General features: G+C 36.7%; 1 protein-coding gene across 1 annotated transcript in view; it reads right to left on the bottom strand.

Moving 5' to 3' along the window:
* The window catches only part of VWA3B (von Willebrand factor A domain containing 3B), a 59763-nt gene that overhangs the window by 26626 nt on the left and 18287 nt on the right, over positions 1–14850 (bottom strand). The window contains 6 exon segments of the mRNA XM_058829489.1: positions 62–160; positions 3228–3359; positions 4780–4918; positions 6668–6822; positions 7446–7645; positions 8565–8681. Coding sequence (XP_058685472.1) covers positions 62–160; positions 3228–3359; positions 4780–4918; positions 6668–6822; positions 7446–7645; positions 8565–8681 — 842 coding nt within the window.

Raw genomic sequence — 14850 nt, 5'->3', positions numbered from 1 at the left:
CTCATAATTCCAACTGCAAACACCACTTTTCTGCATCTTCTGTTTTCTCATTTTGAAATACCTGGTCAGGTCTCCCATCAGTCAAGAGATAAATAGCCTGAGTGTCAGTATCAGCAAGAGCAATCTGGAGAGCTTTGAGAGTATTTGTGGAACTTCCAACCTAAGAAAACCAAAGAGAAAAAGACAAAGAAGGAGCTATAAATACTAACAGTTCTTTGCCTCTGTTCTCAAATTCATAATGACAGTGTACTGATTTAAGAGATAATACGGAACCAAAATGACTAATACAATGGTGAAAATATTCATGTCATGTAGCTAACAAAAGCTAAGCAAGCGTCAAAGTAACATAAATTGGTACCAGATTGGTATTCAGTGCTTATGCAAACACACAGAAGCAAAATGCTGGCAGCAGCAATCTGAGCTGTACAAGCAAAAGCAATCACTAAAAGACTATAAACAGGATGAGGTAAGATAAAAGAGGCATTCTCTTCATTTTTACCACTGATGATCCTGCTTCCCAGCTCATCACATCACACTCCCTTGAAATACATATTTTACTTTACCAAACAGTTCAAAAGTTGCTCAAAAGAGAAATTGCACAATTTTATTTCTCTAAAACTGGTAAAGGAGTTCTTGGTTTTCCAAACATATTTTTCCAGACTCTCTCCCATCTACCCCCTTCACACATTAATGTAAGTATCATTTATATTTTAGCACAGAAGAGTTAGCTATAGCAACAAAACATGCCCAGCAAACTAATGCTGTGCTCACTAAAAATTTCCACTGGAGTAATACTAGCACTTTTGCTATGTTATTCACATACTTAGTGGTCTTTCTTCTTTTTACACTAAATTCAATGAAATGCATTTCATGGCTTAGGAACCTAAGCCCTGCATTTTATATCTTTTTTATATCTTCTTAACTGTCCACCTTTCAAACATTGTGCACAAAACTGCCAAACTAAAGGTACATGTAAGATTTACCAGTATTAAAAACTATTTTATTTCATCAAGTCTTAGTCTTTTAATGGAACCAAAGCAAAACCTCTAATAAAAGTCTGTTTTATGTTTATATAACACCTGAGTACTGCTCTGGAGGGCAGTGAGTATTGTAGTCACGTAAGAAGAGATTCAGGATCCATATAGATAATGCATTACAAAAGATAAATGTAACTATCTAACATTGACCCATACATGCAAAAATGTGCTAAGAGCATTATTTCTTCAGTCCTATGAACTATGTTAAAATTTCTTCCAGTCCTTCTCACCAGAAATCTGTTCTGTTTAAAAGGGCAAAGGAAATCAGGTGAAATTGAATAGAAGGTACATTCTGAGAGTTACTCTGTATGGATACATAAGAGTGTATGGGCCAGGCAATGTGATAGCTCATCTACCTAATTACCTTATCTTCTAACTCACAAGCAATCCCTACCAGTACCTACTTATAAGAAATAACCAGCCTAAGCTGCTAAACTTATCTAATACTCCTGATGTTTTAGTAATTACAAAGTTTTAAACACATTGCTCATTATCATGTGCAAATTGGTCAAAATTATTTAAAACAAAACAGCTTCTTTCACTTCTTTTCACATCATGGGAACACAGGGTGGATGCTGATGATGTGCAGAAAATAACCCTGTACCTTATGGTAAAAGCTGTTCATTTTTGGTTTCTCAATCGCTACTGTTACAAATAAACACCAATTTTATCAGTGTTTAAACAAAATTAACATATTTCAACTATATGACAGTAGTACCACTAAAATTTTAAATGTTATCACATCTAAAGGATTTTTAAGGAGCAGTTAGCTACTGTTTATAGCTCAGCTTTTTTATTCTTAATCTTGGGACAAAAAAGCATGAAATGGGATCAAAGGATCTACTCTGAATAATATTCCAGAACAACCCTCTGTTCATTTCAGCTTCACTGTAAAGCCAGCTTTTTGATCTCAGACATATGCCTGCAATGCTTAAAAGTGGCTAAAAGGTCAGCAGCAGATGTCATCCCTGAAATAAAGTAGACTGTTCTTGTGCCATTTCCTATTCTATTTTAGATATCAAGATCTGAACTTAGAATGAAATTTATAATCAAAAATTCACACTTTTATGAATAATGATGGAAAAGGACATTCACTAATGCTTATACAAGATGGTATCAAAATGTGGTAGTCCAAAGTATTATTGAACTTGCATGATGCTGTACAACATATGTGACTTAAACAGAGCCAAGTTTTCAAGGCTCAAGTAGGGCAGCAAAATAAGGCTAAATAGGCTCAGTTACAAATGTTCAGATGCTCAGGGAGGCTACACTAATACTTGCTTTTCTCTGTGTGTTGGTCTGTTAGTGTTTTCTGAGAATACCAAGGTATTGATCTTGCTTTGTAGTCTCAGAGGTATTATGTAGCTTACCCAACTCCCTCATCCCCAGGAATTTCATATTAATTCTGAGGAAGAGCTGTCATAATGCTGAAGAGTTTTATTTCATGAACATGGGGTTTTGTGCTACAAAACATAAAGCGGGATGTATCTATACCTTTGCATGACTGATTTTTAGTCCTGTATTCATAACATTGCTGTCCACATTTTACACATTAAGTGGTCCTAAAGCTGCTGATATTTACAATCTGGTGGATGACTGTGACTGACTACAAGCAGTTCTGCTTTGTTTCAGGGAAAAACACTCAGACTTTGGCCACTGTCAGAGAGAGAATACTGGGGAGATAAATGTTTGGTCTGAGTATGTTTTTTTCTCCTGTTTCTATGGCACCTAAAGTTAGCTGTCTACCCATCAAAAGGGACTAGAAATGCTTCTCCAGTTTTCTGGCTTTGGTCTCCTGTACCGCCTCTGAACTGTAAGTTAGCCAGCAGCACCTCTCATCAATGCAGCAGCCCTGCAGCAAGAATGACAAATTTAAACACAGCGTCTGAGCAATGACATGATTCCTACGGAATTCAAATTGGCCAATGCTTGCACTGCAGCTAGTAACATAGCAGGCTGCAAGTTGAATTAATATGATTTTATAAACAGGTCCATTGGTAAAGGATTATTATACCTGACAAACATTGTATTCAGATCTACTTTATTTTATCCATCATCTATATTGTCAGCTTACTCAAGTCAAATACTTGCATCTTAAGTCTATGCAAAATCACCGCAGCCATACAGAAAGTAGAGAAACATACACAACTTTGAACAAACACTCTTCGCAGTAATTAGCTGTCATATTACCTCAAGCCCTTTTATCCAAAGCCAAGCATCTTGTAAATTTTCCTCATTAACTTCAACAAGTTTCTCTTGCCATGCCACTGCTTGGGCACTAAATTTCACAAAGTTAAATCTCTTCTTGTGTCTCAGCTGTTCCTGCAAGAGACAGAATCTGAATTTTACCTACTATTAAAAGAAAGAATACTTGTATCCTGAAATACTGAGTAATATCAATTATTTTAATTATTATATAGTTTATTATATGAGTACAATAAACTATTATAACAAATATAATAAAAGTTATGGTGTACAGAGAGACATACAAAACCAGGGAAAATTATTGCTTGCAACTATTAAGATTGCTTGAAATTCCCCAAGTAAGTCCCCACATATTCTTATTTCTCAAGCAAATGCGTAGGAGGGCATGAAAGAGAGATGAAACTGGATATGATCAGTGGTATAAGAAAGAGATTATCACTGCTTACCAGAGGAAACTGAAAGCAGGAAGAAAGTAAGATATCATTTAAAGGAGGAGAAGAACAAGAATCATATAAAGACCACTGGCAAGGGGAACTAGGACAGCAGGAGAAAATCAAGAATTTGCTGAAGCTACTTTCAGACAGAAGTTATAAGTCAGGGAAGATTTGTGCAAGTGAGTAGAGCCTGAGTCTGAAGTCTTTGCATCCCTTTCATTACAATTTTTGTGCAGCTTCCTGTGAAACCTTCTGGCACAGTATCTAATATATTTCTGGTGCTGATCTGCTTAGAGGACCACAAGATACTGTACTATGGCTTGAGCACTTAGCTGAAAAACCTCTCTGTCATAGTTTTCATTTTTTTAGTCTGACCAATGATTGCCATCAATTCCAGACTGAATTTTCATCTCAGTTACTTCTCTTAGGACTAAAGAAATTTAAGATTAATCATGTCTCTGAAATATTAATGTAAGCTTAGGTGACATCATTGTAGACTTGTAAAACTAAACAAGACAAATCCTTTCTTAGGTCTCTCCCAGTACTCACAGCTTTTGAGGTATTCCTGCACTTTGTCAGTCCCTTTGCAAAGTTCTCAGTCACTGTAAGATGCAAGGAAGTTCAAAACATTCTACACCCTATATTGTACAAGTATGGAAGTGAATCTAGAACACACATTATAAATCACAACAAGCCAATGGAACTGGATGACACTGCTTAAAAGTAAAAATGAAAATGCCAAAAAGTGCTTCATTGCATAGCTTGTTTTTGGTTTGGGGTTTTTTTGTTGCTATTTTTTTGGGGTTTTTGTTTGCTTATTTTTCTTTTTTTTACAAGGGAGGTGGCTTGAGGGAAAGAGCTACTTAAGCCTTATAAATTTCTAATATTTTCTCTAGCTTTCCTCAAACAGTTGTATAATGGGGAAAATATAAATTCTTAACTAAAAAATTAGCACATGAAGAAAAATCTAAATATTTTTAGAAAGCTGCTGTTTTAAAAAAACTTTTTTAAAAAGAAACAAAAAGTAGAGGAACAACCATCCAGAAATTATCAGTTTACCCTAAAATGCTCCTCAACCTTCAGAGTCATCTCTTTAATCATACCTGCATTAGCTGAAATATTTTTTCCTTCACTAGTGGCAGCTTATTGTTCATAGACTGGGATGTATCAATAAGAATATAGATGTCATCTTCAAACACATTTCCAAAAAGCCCTCTGCTTCCTTGTTGAAGCCACTTAATCCTGGGGGATGAAAAAAAATATCAAAACCTGTTCTGTAACATCTTTGGAGCTCTGCATCAGAGTGTGAAAGGTAGGATCTTTTTGTCACTGCTGTACTTCTAATTCTCTTTCCCTAAGCACCTGTTAGCAGTCACTGTAAGAAGCCCTTGATGAATCAGTCCCCGTCCTTCCATAACATCACAAGATAGTTTTAGTTTTTTATTTCAATAGAAATCTGGAGACAGACAAAAAAAAAACAACAATGCAGCACCTTTATAAAGTCAGTTATCAGGTAGTTTGGGCTGGGAAATCAAACATACCTATGCTCCCTGTATCTGTTTTACAGACTCATCTCAGCAAATCATTTAAGCCTATACTACTATGCCTCCCTTCTCAAGAAAACACTTGAGAACCTCTTCTCCAAGGAACTTAAGCACTTCAAAGAGCCTTAATATAACACAGATGCTTCAATGGTTTGTGGACTTTGAGCCTTAAATAGAGAGTCAGATTTACATTTTAAACAGGACTGGAGTGTGCCTGCCAGCTAAATACATTCATACATACTGCTCTGCACAAGAAAATTTCCTCAGTAATGGCTGCAGCAAGTCCAAATCTGATTTCCCTTGAGAGTCATAAAATACTCATCTACACTGAAACAGAGACATTTAACACATGGACCATCAGGGCCCTGGGAAAAATATTCATCTCCACAAAACATTTCAGAAAAAAAATTATCATGGAAACATAGAGATACTGTCACAGTAGCTACTGATGGCTATTTCGTCATTAGTTATTTCACCCAAAGTGTTTGATGAGGTCTAACAAGACTTTTTAACATTCAGATTAAACATTCAAAACAGCAAGTCCTTATCTTGACTTGGATTTTAAAAATACATACTCACCAAAACTGCTTATCTGAAATTTTCCTTTGACAGTGTGTAAATGTTATCCTAAATAAAGTAAGATGAAGATAAACTAGAAGGAATAACAAAATGCTGTTTGACCTTGCTAAATACAATCAGGCTGTTATATTTTTGGTAGGGAAGGAGCAATAAAATGAAAAATTCACAAAAAAAATGAAAGTTCACATCCTGGTTTTTTTTTTCAGTGAGGCCTCTTGTTATTCTAATATACAAACCAGAGAGCAACATTTATTTTTTTTGTTCTACAATAGGTTTTCCTTAGACTGCCTCTTATTTTGTAGATGTCATACAAAACCAAAGTGTCCACATGGCTGCAGAAATGTAAATTAGGCAGCTAGTTTCAGCAATGAACTTCTGATCATGTGCATTACTTAATTGCTCATGTCCTGACTCTGATCTAGACTGTTCAAACTTGTCTTCAACACAAAACTGCGAAAAGGGCAGATAATCATGATCAGCACAGGCACAAGCCAAGCTGTGCTTCTTGGCATCACAAGGGGATCCTAGGTACAAAGGATGAATGTTTACTAAGTTTTATTGATGAGTCTTAAAGTTGTCTGCCACCTTATAGTCCCAATACCTTTTGGCACTTTTAGCAGTAATTCAAAAATGTGCAGACTGACTTTCACACCTGTGTTTCAGAAGAACTAAAGTCTGAAATCTTCATCAGTTTTCTTCTATAACTACTAAGAAATCCAACATACAAATTCTGATTTAAAATAGACTTCTGGCTTAGTACTGCTGCTGTCAGTTTACCAACCACTTCAACTCATTATGACAGTAAATGTCAAACTTTTCAATGCTCATGTAGAGTGATCAAACTGATTTAATGTGAAAGAACACAAACCTTCCTTCCACTTGTCTGAGAGCTTTCCTCATTTTCTCTTCATACTGCTTATACTTTTCTGTAGTAACATATACATGAACTACAGACCCATCTTTCCAGAGGGTATGTACAAACTTGTCACAGTATCTTGCATGAATCACCTTCCTCTTTGTCTCCTACAACAAAGAAAAACACATTTCATGTGGAAAACATTATCCTGCAGTGCCTTTAATATTTGGGGAACAAACTTCAAAGGTACATGCTTGTTGCACATGACAGGAGTAGAAATAAACATGGGATATGGTGGTCACAGAATTTGCTCCTAGAAAGGTTCAATGAAAATTGGCTTTATTCTTGCAACTAGAAAAAACCCGAAGTTTACCAAACAGTAAAATGGTAAAGCTTGAGAAAAACAAATAGAAGACAAATTAATCCAAATTTTCTTAAGGACACTGCAGCAGCTGAGACTAACACATCCCCTAAAGATAACAAAAAATCTTCACCCCACACCACAGAAATACAAAGAAAACCAAAGCATTGCTTAAGCCAGTCCTGATACTTCCTTTTAGATTTTATGTGAACCAGCAAGGCTGCTCACTCCTTAAAGCAGTCATTCTCAAAAAGCTCTTTGAAACATTCTTATTCTATGTCTCAATAATTAATAATCTGATTTTAACAAAAACTACAAAACAACAATGCCATATACTGTATCATCAATTTATCCATCAACCAAGCTTTCAAGCTTTAAGAGGAAAAACAAACAATTCATAGGACGTGAGGAAAAATTAACAATACTCACAGCATCAGTTTGTGAATAGTCATCCTCTGGTTTAGCTTTTATATCAATAAGCCCATCTATGTGGCGAAAAACACAATCAGCAAGTGCATCGTACAGTGTGAGATTCTGAGCTTTCAAGCCATACTTCTGCAACCACTTCTCAGCAGTCAAATATTCATCAATTCTACGTCTTGGTAATGGATGATCATCTTTGTTTGCTACTAAAGAAAATAAACAAAATCTCCTGTACAGCACAGTTCATTTTGGATAAGCTATTTGCAAAAACAGACTCTGTCACTGGAATCAAAATTTTCAAACTTGTTCTGCATGCTCTGACAGCATTGGAGTGAACAGATATTCCTGAGTGATTTTTAACAGTCTATACCTCAGCTGTAGGGTTTTTTCTTATCAGACAACTCACTGCAACAAATTCCTTTGTAAATGGCAAAGAACCCACCAGAAGACAGGGAGCAAAGACAATAAATAGTGAGAAGATCAACATAAAAAAGGAATTTTTTTAGTAGTTGAATTACAAAATGCCAGAAAGTATTCCTGAATAAGATGTCTAACTTCAAGGAGAATCATTTGAGAAAATGAATCAACGGAAGATATAATTGAAAATACAATCAAGACCACTGGTTAACATTAATCTTTTTAGAGATGACTGTTTAAAGTAAAAGGCAAACTACAGTGCTATATTGTAAGGACTGTCTTAAGGTAAGGCACTGCACAACTCTGGACACCAGTATAGTATACAGATAATACAAATAACAGAAGATGTACTGGTTCAGGCAGACAGGAAGAGATCACAAAAAAACACCCAAACATTCTCCATATCTTAAAATCCAGGTAACTTCTAAAGCTAGTCACCGGTAAACTAAAAATGGTGTGCTTCAGCCTGAGCTGTTAAAGTTTAGCAAGTTTAAGCCATAGTAAACAGAGATTTGTATTGGGAAATTTTAAGCAATCCTAAGTTTAGATAACAATTATAGGTGCTATATAAACATATAGCTGCTATACCCTGTATACAGACATTTCTGAGAAAATTATCCCCAAATTGATGTGCAATCAAAACTGTTCTCAAAAAGATGTTGATCATTAATATAATGGTAGCTGTCTTGAAAGAAACATAAATGATACCTTCTTGAGAAGTAGACTGGTCAGATTGTGATAACATTTTCTGAACTTGTCTCACTGTACTCCTGGCTTCCTCCAGCTCCTTCCAGATCAAAAAGACATCTTCACAGACACCAGCTACTGCAAGAGAAATAATAAATAGAACTTCATGTTTTTATATGAATACCACTTTTTGTAACTCTTCAATCACAACAAAGTCATTGGTATACCCAGATCTTGCCATATAACTTTGTTTTCTTGAGGTCCTATTGCAATGACAAGTGTTGACAGAATTCAAAAAAGGGCTCAAATCTGGCTCCAGGATATAAAAGGTGTTTAGTATGTCAGAACTAACCTCCAAAGCTGGCCACAAATTGTTCCCACAGAGGAAACAAATACATTTTAACACTCTTGGAAAATAATAAGGAAACTCCACAATGAAATTCACTTGCTGCCCCCTGGACTTCATTGCAAAACCTGGCTTCAAATATTAAACCCAGTTTTGACATTTTAAAGAGAAGACATTTTTAATTCTTTCCATTTCCTAAAGTACATAATTAATTTTATTTAAATCTTCTTTCCCTGATGACTATCTGATGAAACTTGCTGAAGATAAATTTATTTTCATCCCAACAATTCTCAACAGTTATAAATAAATGCTACAAAAAATTTTACTAGCAGGCTATATTTTCAAAAAAAAATGGAAAAATCCAAAGCTGGAATTGAGACAAGGTTTTCCTGATTTCAACAGACATATTTTTCTTGATGAAAATAACAAAAATATTTATTTATTTCATATAAGAAACTACTAAAATTGAGATACCTTGCATACCTAAGCAGTAGGATCAATATTAAAAGTATGTTGAATTAGGTTACTCTCAGAGTTTTAATTACAGTATAGGACAATGAAGAGAAACTGTGCACAGTGTTACAGTAAAAATATAAAACTGAATCATCAGCTATCCTAACCAAAAATACAGGTTTCAAACTATTGCAGATCACAACCTATTAATGACTTGCACATAAAAATGCTGAACGAGGCAAGCTGTATCTTATCATTCACCGGTTCAGCTACTACACAGTGATGGTTCACTGTTTAAAAGATAAGATATGCAACCTTGTCTACTAAAGTAGGCTACCAGTAAACAAACAAACCTGATTATTTTGTTATTTGATAAACTTTCTGGAAATACTACTACTACTACTACTACTACTACTACTACTACCAATAATAATAATAATAATAATAATAATAATAATAATAATAATAATAATAATAATAATAATAATAACAATAATAATAATAATAATAATAATGTTATGCAAATAAGAACTCAAATTTAATTGTGAAATGCTTTCAGTTTCCAAGAAATATTTTGAATTGTGTTATTGTACACTGCCATCTCCTGGGACCTTCCTGCATTTCAAAACATCCATTGCATCCATTAGGACAAAGATCAACATTTCCTAAATCACAAAAAGCTTTAGTAAGGCAGATCATTCCACAACATGAAACACAAAAGGGAGAAAAAAACCTCAGTCTGTAGCCATTACCTGTTAGGCTTAAGAAAAGTATTCTCTTCAAATACTTTGGAAAGAATTCAACTTTTATTTTATAAGCAATCTCTCCCCAGAAATGCAAACAGATGCCTTCACAAAACACATGAATGTGGTTCTAAGTTTAAGGCTCTTAAGAATGCAATTTCAATGGTGCTGTCTCCAACTAAATCTAGGTCTCTTCCACAAGCTGTCAATTACTGTCATCCAAATTTAATTTTATTAATACTTTTAATGTAATGTTTGAAAATATTGAAAGAAATATGCACACTTCAGCTACCTTTAAAACAATAACCATTATATCATTGTGTTGCTTCATTTCCCTTTAAATTGATGCTATGGACTCATCAGCTTTACAGGATTATTGTTACTGTCCCCATTAAGATAGATGGATTGAATTGGTACTACATGAGAAGGCATTTTTTCTTCATTTATGCTTGTAGCACTGCCAAGTAAAACTGCATGCCCTTTCAAAGCAAGTGTGCTTGATGTCACTTGATACCCAGGACAAATGCAGGCACCAAGAACTGCACATTGTGAAATTACAGTTGCTTAAAACCTTTTTTCCAACAACATTTTCTTGGATTCAACTGGAAGAGAAGCTTAGAAGCAGTGACATCCACAGCAGCTTTCTCTCTATATACAGGAAGCTCATCTGCACCTCTACTTTGGCCTCTTTTCCTCCACAGCTAAGGAGGAGTGGCAAAAAAACCCTGTGTCTTTCAAAATTGAACCCCTAAAATCAAAACCTACATACATATGCAAGGGATACTATCTTCTGGATGTGGGTCTCAGCTGTGGCCCATCCCTCAAAGCACATCTCTGGTAAATGACCAAGAAAGCATGAACATCACTTTGTTTAAATTCCCTCTGTTCACACTTCAGATGTGCCATTTTTGGGGGACCACCAACCAGAGAAAAGCCACCCCTCTGATGGGTGCAGTTTACAACCACTCCAAGCCACTATCTCTTGTATACATTTAGGCACCCATGTGCCAGGAATAATCTTGTCTTAAAAAATTACTTTATCCAGGGAGAAAAAGGGCTGTCCTGGTTCCCCGTCACCACGAAGCACCTTCCCAGACACTCTGGGTGTCAGTGCAACAACCAGATCCTTAGGGAACCCCTGGTTCTGATTCAAAACCCACCCCACTGCAATGGCAGGAGAGTAGTCACCAGTCACACACGAGGGGACCAGTCTAAAAACCCTGCTGCACGTGTCCGGCCTGTGTCAAGCACAGTCAGCTTCCCATGATCTCCCCATCACCATCCTGACCCTGCAGAGCACCTCACCCTGCAAAATGTTCCAGGAGTGCCCTGCCTGCAGGTAAAGGCATTTCTGCTCTGTAGAAGGGAGGCCCTAGAAGAGAGGAAGAGGATGAGGAAGGTTGCAGGGAAAGCCTGAGGCAGGGAGCAGAAGCGTTTTGCTGACACCTGCAAACAGAGAAGCAAGAAGGTAGACCTAAGCAAAAACACAACCACACTTGCACATGTACACGGAAACTCATAACTGCCCTCATTTCCATTTCCCAGTTATTTAACTGGCAGATAATCTCAAGAGAAGCAGCTTTTCCACATGTACCTCCCTACAAACAAACTCATCCGGTTTGACAAGTCACTGTAACCTATTTGATTTCCATATTGCTAATGAAAAAATCCTGTATAAAAAAAAGCCTACAAAATATCCAAAATATCTACAATATCTCTGAAACAGAAAGAAAATACCAATACAAAAGCAAATCATGGAAAACAGAAGCATTTCTTACTTGTCCGATTATCTGACTTAAACCGTAGAAACAAGAAAATCCAAATATAATGAAATACAATCTATTTGAAAATGAATTTGCTGGCAAGGGAAGATGGGAAAATCGATTTTCTTCACTGCCAGTCCCCTTCTCAGCCTCCATGTGGCAGCAGAACACAGCAATATACACTTAAGCCTTGATTTTTAAAATCTCCACTTAGAGGGGGATGAATGAAGGCACAAAGAAGCATAAGAGGGTAGTCCACAGCTTTTACCTGCATACCTGCCAGGTCAAACAGCACTGAAACTCATTGCAGCCCAATCCTGCCCCTTTTCCACTGGGCAAATGGACAAAGCAAATGAACTTTGTATCCCATGTGGTATCACAGAACAGCTATCTGCATCACACTCTACACATTAGCAAAGAGATTTGCCAGGCCAAGGTTAGGCTGCTGAGACTAGACAGAAGCACACACAAAAAAACAGCAGAGGCAATGATCTTTGCTACAGCTTCTAGGCAAAGTAGCTACTCCTCAGTCATTATCCTGGCTCTCCAAAGAGAGGGTTCAATCTTTCCCATGAAGTGTACATAAACAGTGAAGAGTTCATTGACTTCAATGTCATACAAGAGAATAACACTCTTACACTGCCCTTTTTTTACACAACAACCTGAAATATTCCCTATCAAATTTCCCTATATGTGAAAAATCAAGCACACCTAAGAACAGAGCCTTATACTGCTCACAAGGAGGTCAGACACATCCCTGTTTGGATTTATCATATCAGTAAAATCCTGGTTTCAGTCCATTTGCATTTTCTCTACACATGCCAGCTCATCTATTCCACCACACAGAAACCAGTACACAGAAATATACTGCTTCTATGTAAGCCACCGAGGACCCTGTATTAATTTCAGGATCTAGTTCAGAGCACCATCGCTTTTCAAGCCCTATGTGGCACTTATCAACCTGTTACTCCAAGCAGATGAAACAAATGTGACCTTTAAAAAGATATCCCTCCACAGCTTCTGTCATTCCTTGCCCTCTATGTCTTCAAGTTCCAACTGAAACGTCACCTCCTTTTCACTTATAATTTTAACTACATAACAAGATTGCTTAATTCTACAGCTTTTTGCAGATGAATAAACTGCACAAAGAATGTAGGCAGAAGTGATAACAGGAAAATTAGTGCTGGATGAGGATATATTATCACATTGGTAAAATTAAGCTTCATGCAAAAGCATTTCTCTGACATAAGTAAATCTGAGGCTGCCAGCATAAAGACCCTAATTCGTTAATGAGGTACACCTGTTTTGATCTTGAGCACACACTCAAAATGAGTGTAAAAAATTCAAAATTGTCCATTTCCAACACTTGCTTTCTAAATGTCTGCTCAAGATGCAAAATAGGGGAGAATTGAGCTCTTATCTAAAATTTTAAATAGTTCACTTCTGACTTTTTTTGGTTAAGCAGATGAAAAGGAATTAACATAAAAGATATCCAGTATTTGCAAAATGCTGATATTCAGTGGATTCCCAGAAACTATCAGATGTTGTTAAAACAGCTTTTCCAGTCCATGTAACATGGTTATGAGTTTCAGCTCCCAGTTGCATTTGTGGTACAAAAAGGAACATAACCAAAATATTCCTGTGCCTCCCTTAATTTTTAGAAACACCATATTTGGAGGATTAAATCTCTGGTTCATTCTCTATTTCCTTGTGTAGTTTATGCCACAATTCCAAGAACCAGTTTCAGAGCCCATTAGTGAGTAATCAACACTTTTATTTTTACTGCCTTATTACTACACCCTTGAAGGAGTCCCTGAAAAAAGAGAAATCAAGACACAGACCAGAATAATATCTTCAATGTGTTTTCTTTTCTGAAAAGACTTAAGATTCTGCATATGACTGAAACACTCCAATTGGCTGTCAGTAATTTCACAACTGTGCTTGTAATACCCAGTAAATGCAGAAAGCTAATTGTGTTCCTTTTTAATGTGTAAATTCTACTCCATAATAGCAACAGACAATGCACTTCAAGGGGATTACTGCCCTTTTGAGCGATTAAAGCTATTCAGCTTTCAGCTTTAGAAACAGTGGTGAGGAAGTAATTTCAGTCATATAGGAGCTCTAGGCTCATCTATTGAAACAGGCTGCTTGCCCCAGGGGAAGAGGGAGGCAGCTTCCCCCATGCACACCCCCAAATGTGGTACAGCAAGAAAGCACTCGCATCAGACTGAAGGCAATCATTATACTGCTCTGCATTAGTATGAAACGACAGTGTTTTGAAGCAGACTTTGCTGGTTTCTAAACTCTATATGGGTGCAGCTTGAGTGTCCTTTGACAACTCAAAAAAACAGGTGATACCTCACTCCTTTATTTCTGGGCCCCCACAATGGTTCTTTCTCTTGTGCTGTTATAATCATGGCCCTAGTGAAGGATAGGTTAGTATGCAAGAAACTTCATTACAACCCAAATATGGGCCAGTCAGTCCAAGACTGACAAACAGCCTTACATGAGACACCAAATCCACCTTATGCCATATATTCCCTAACAGTGAGAAGCTGATAACACTGTTCTACCTTTGGGGCAACACTAATGCCCCCAGCACAAAGGGAGAGTGTGTAGGTAGGTGTGTTGAGGCACTAGAATAAAGATATCTTATGATTCCTGATGTCTAAAATACTTTTTTTTTTTACTCTCCTGCTGAGAAAGATATCAGATTTGACACACAAAGCCTCGTTCCACATCACAAGCCCCTCTCCTCTCACCCTGGCTGAAAGCACAGTCCAATCCCACTGAACACATACCCAGAGGAAGTAGCACTGTGACTAATACAAAACACACTGAGCTTTCTGCCCAGCTCCACCCACCAGTGAAACTGTTTATTTTGGTTATTTCCTCCTGGTATTTTTTCTATCAATCCTCCCACCACCACTTTGCACTGCCTTCTCTACTGTCACTTTACTGTGCTTTTTGCCTGTCTTTGTGACAAATTCTTGGGACAAGCA

This window comes from Poecile atricapillus, chromosome 1 (assembly GCF_030490865.1).
Source record: "Poecile atricapillus isolate bPoeAtr1 chromosome 1, bPoeAtr1.hap1, whole genome shotgun sequence".
NCBI classification, from domain to species: Eukaryota; Metazoa; Chordata; class Aves; order Passeriformes; family Paridae; genus Poecile; species Poecile atricapillus.
Note: the sequence above shows the minus strand (reverse complement) of the source record. Positions and strands in the feature narration are given on the sequence as shown.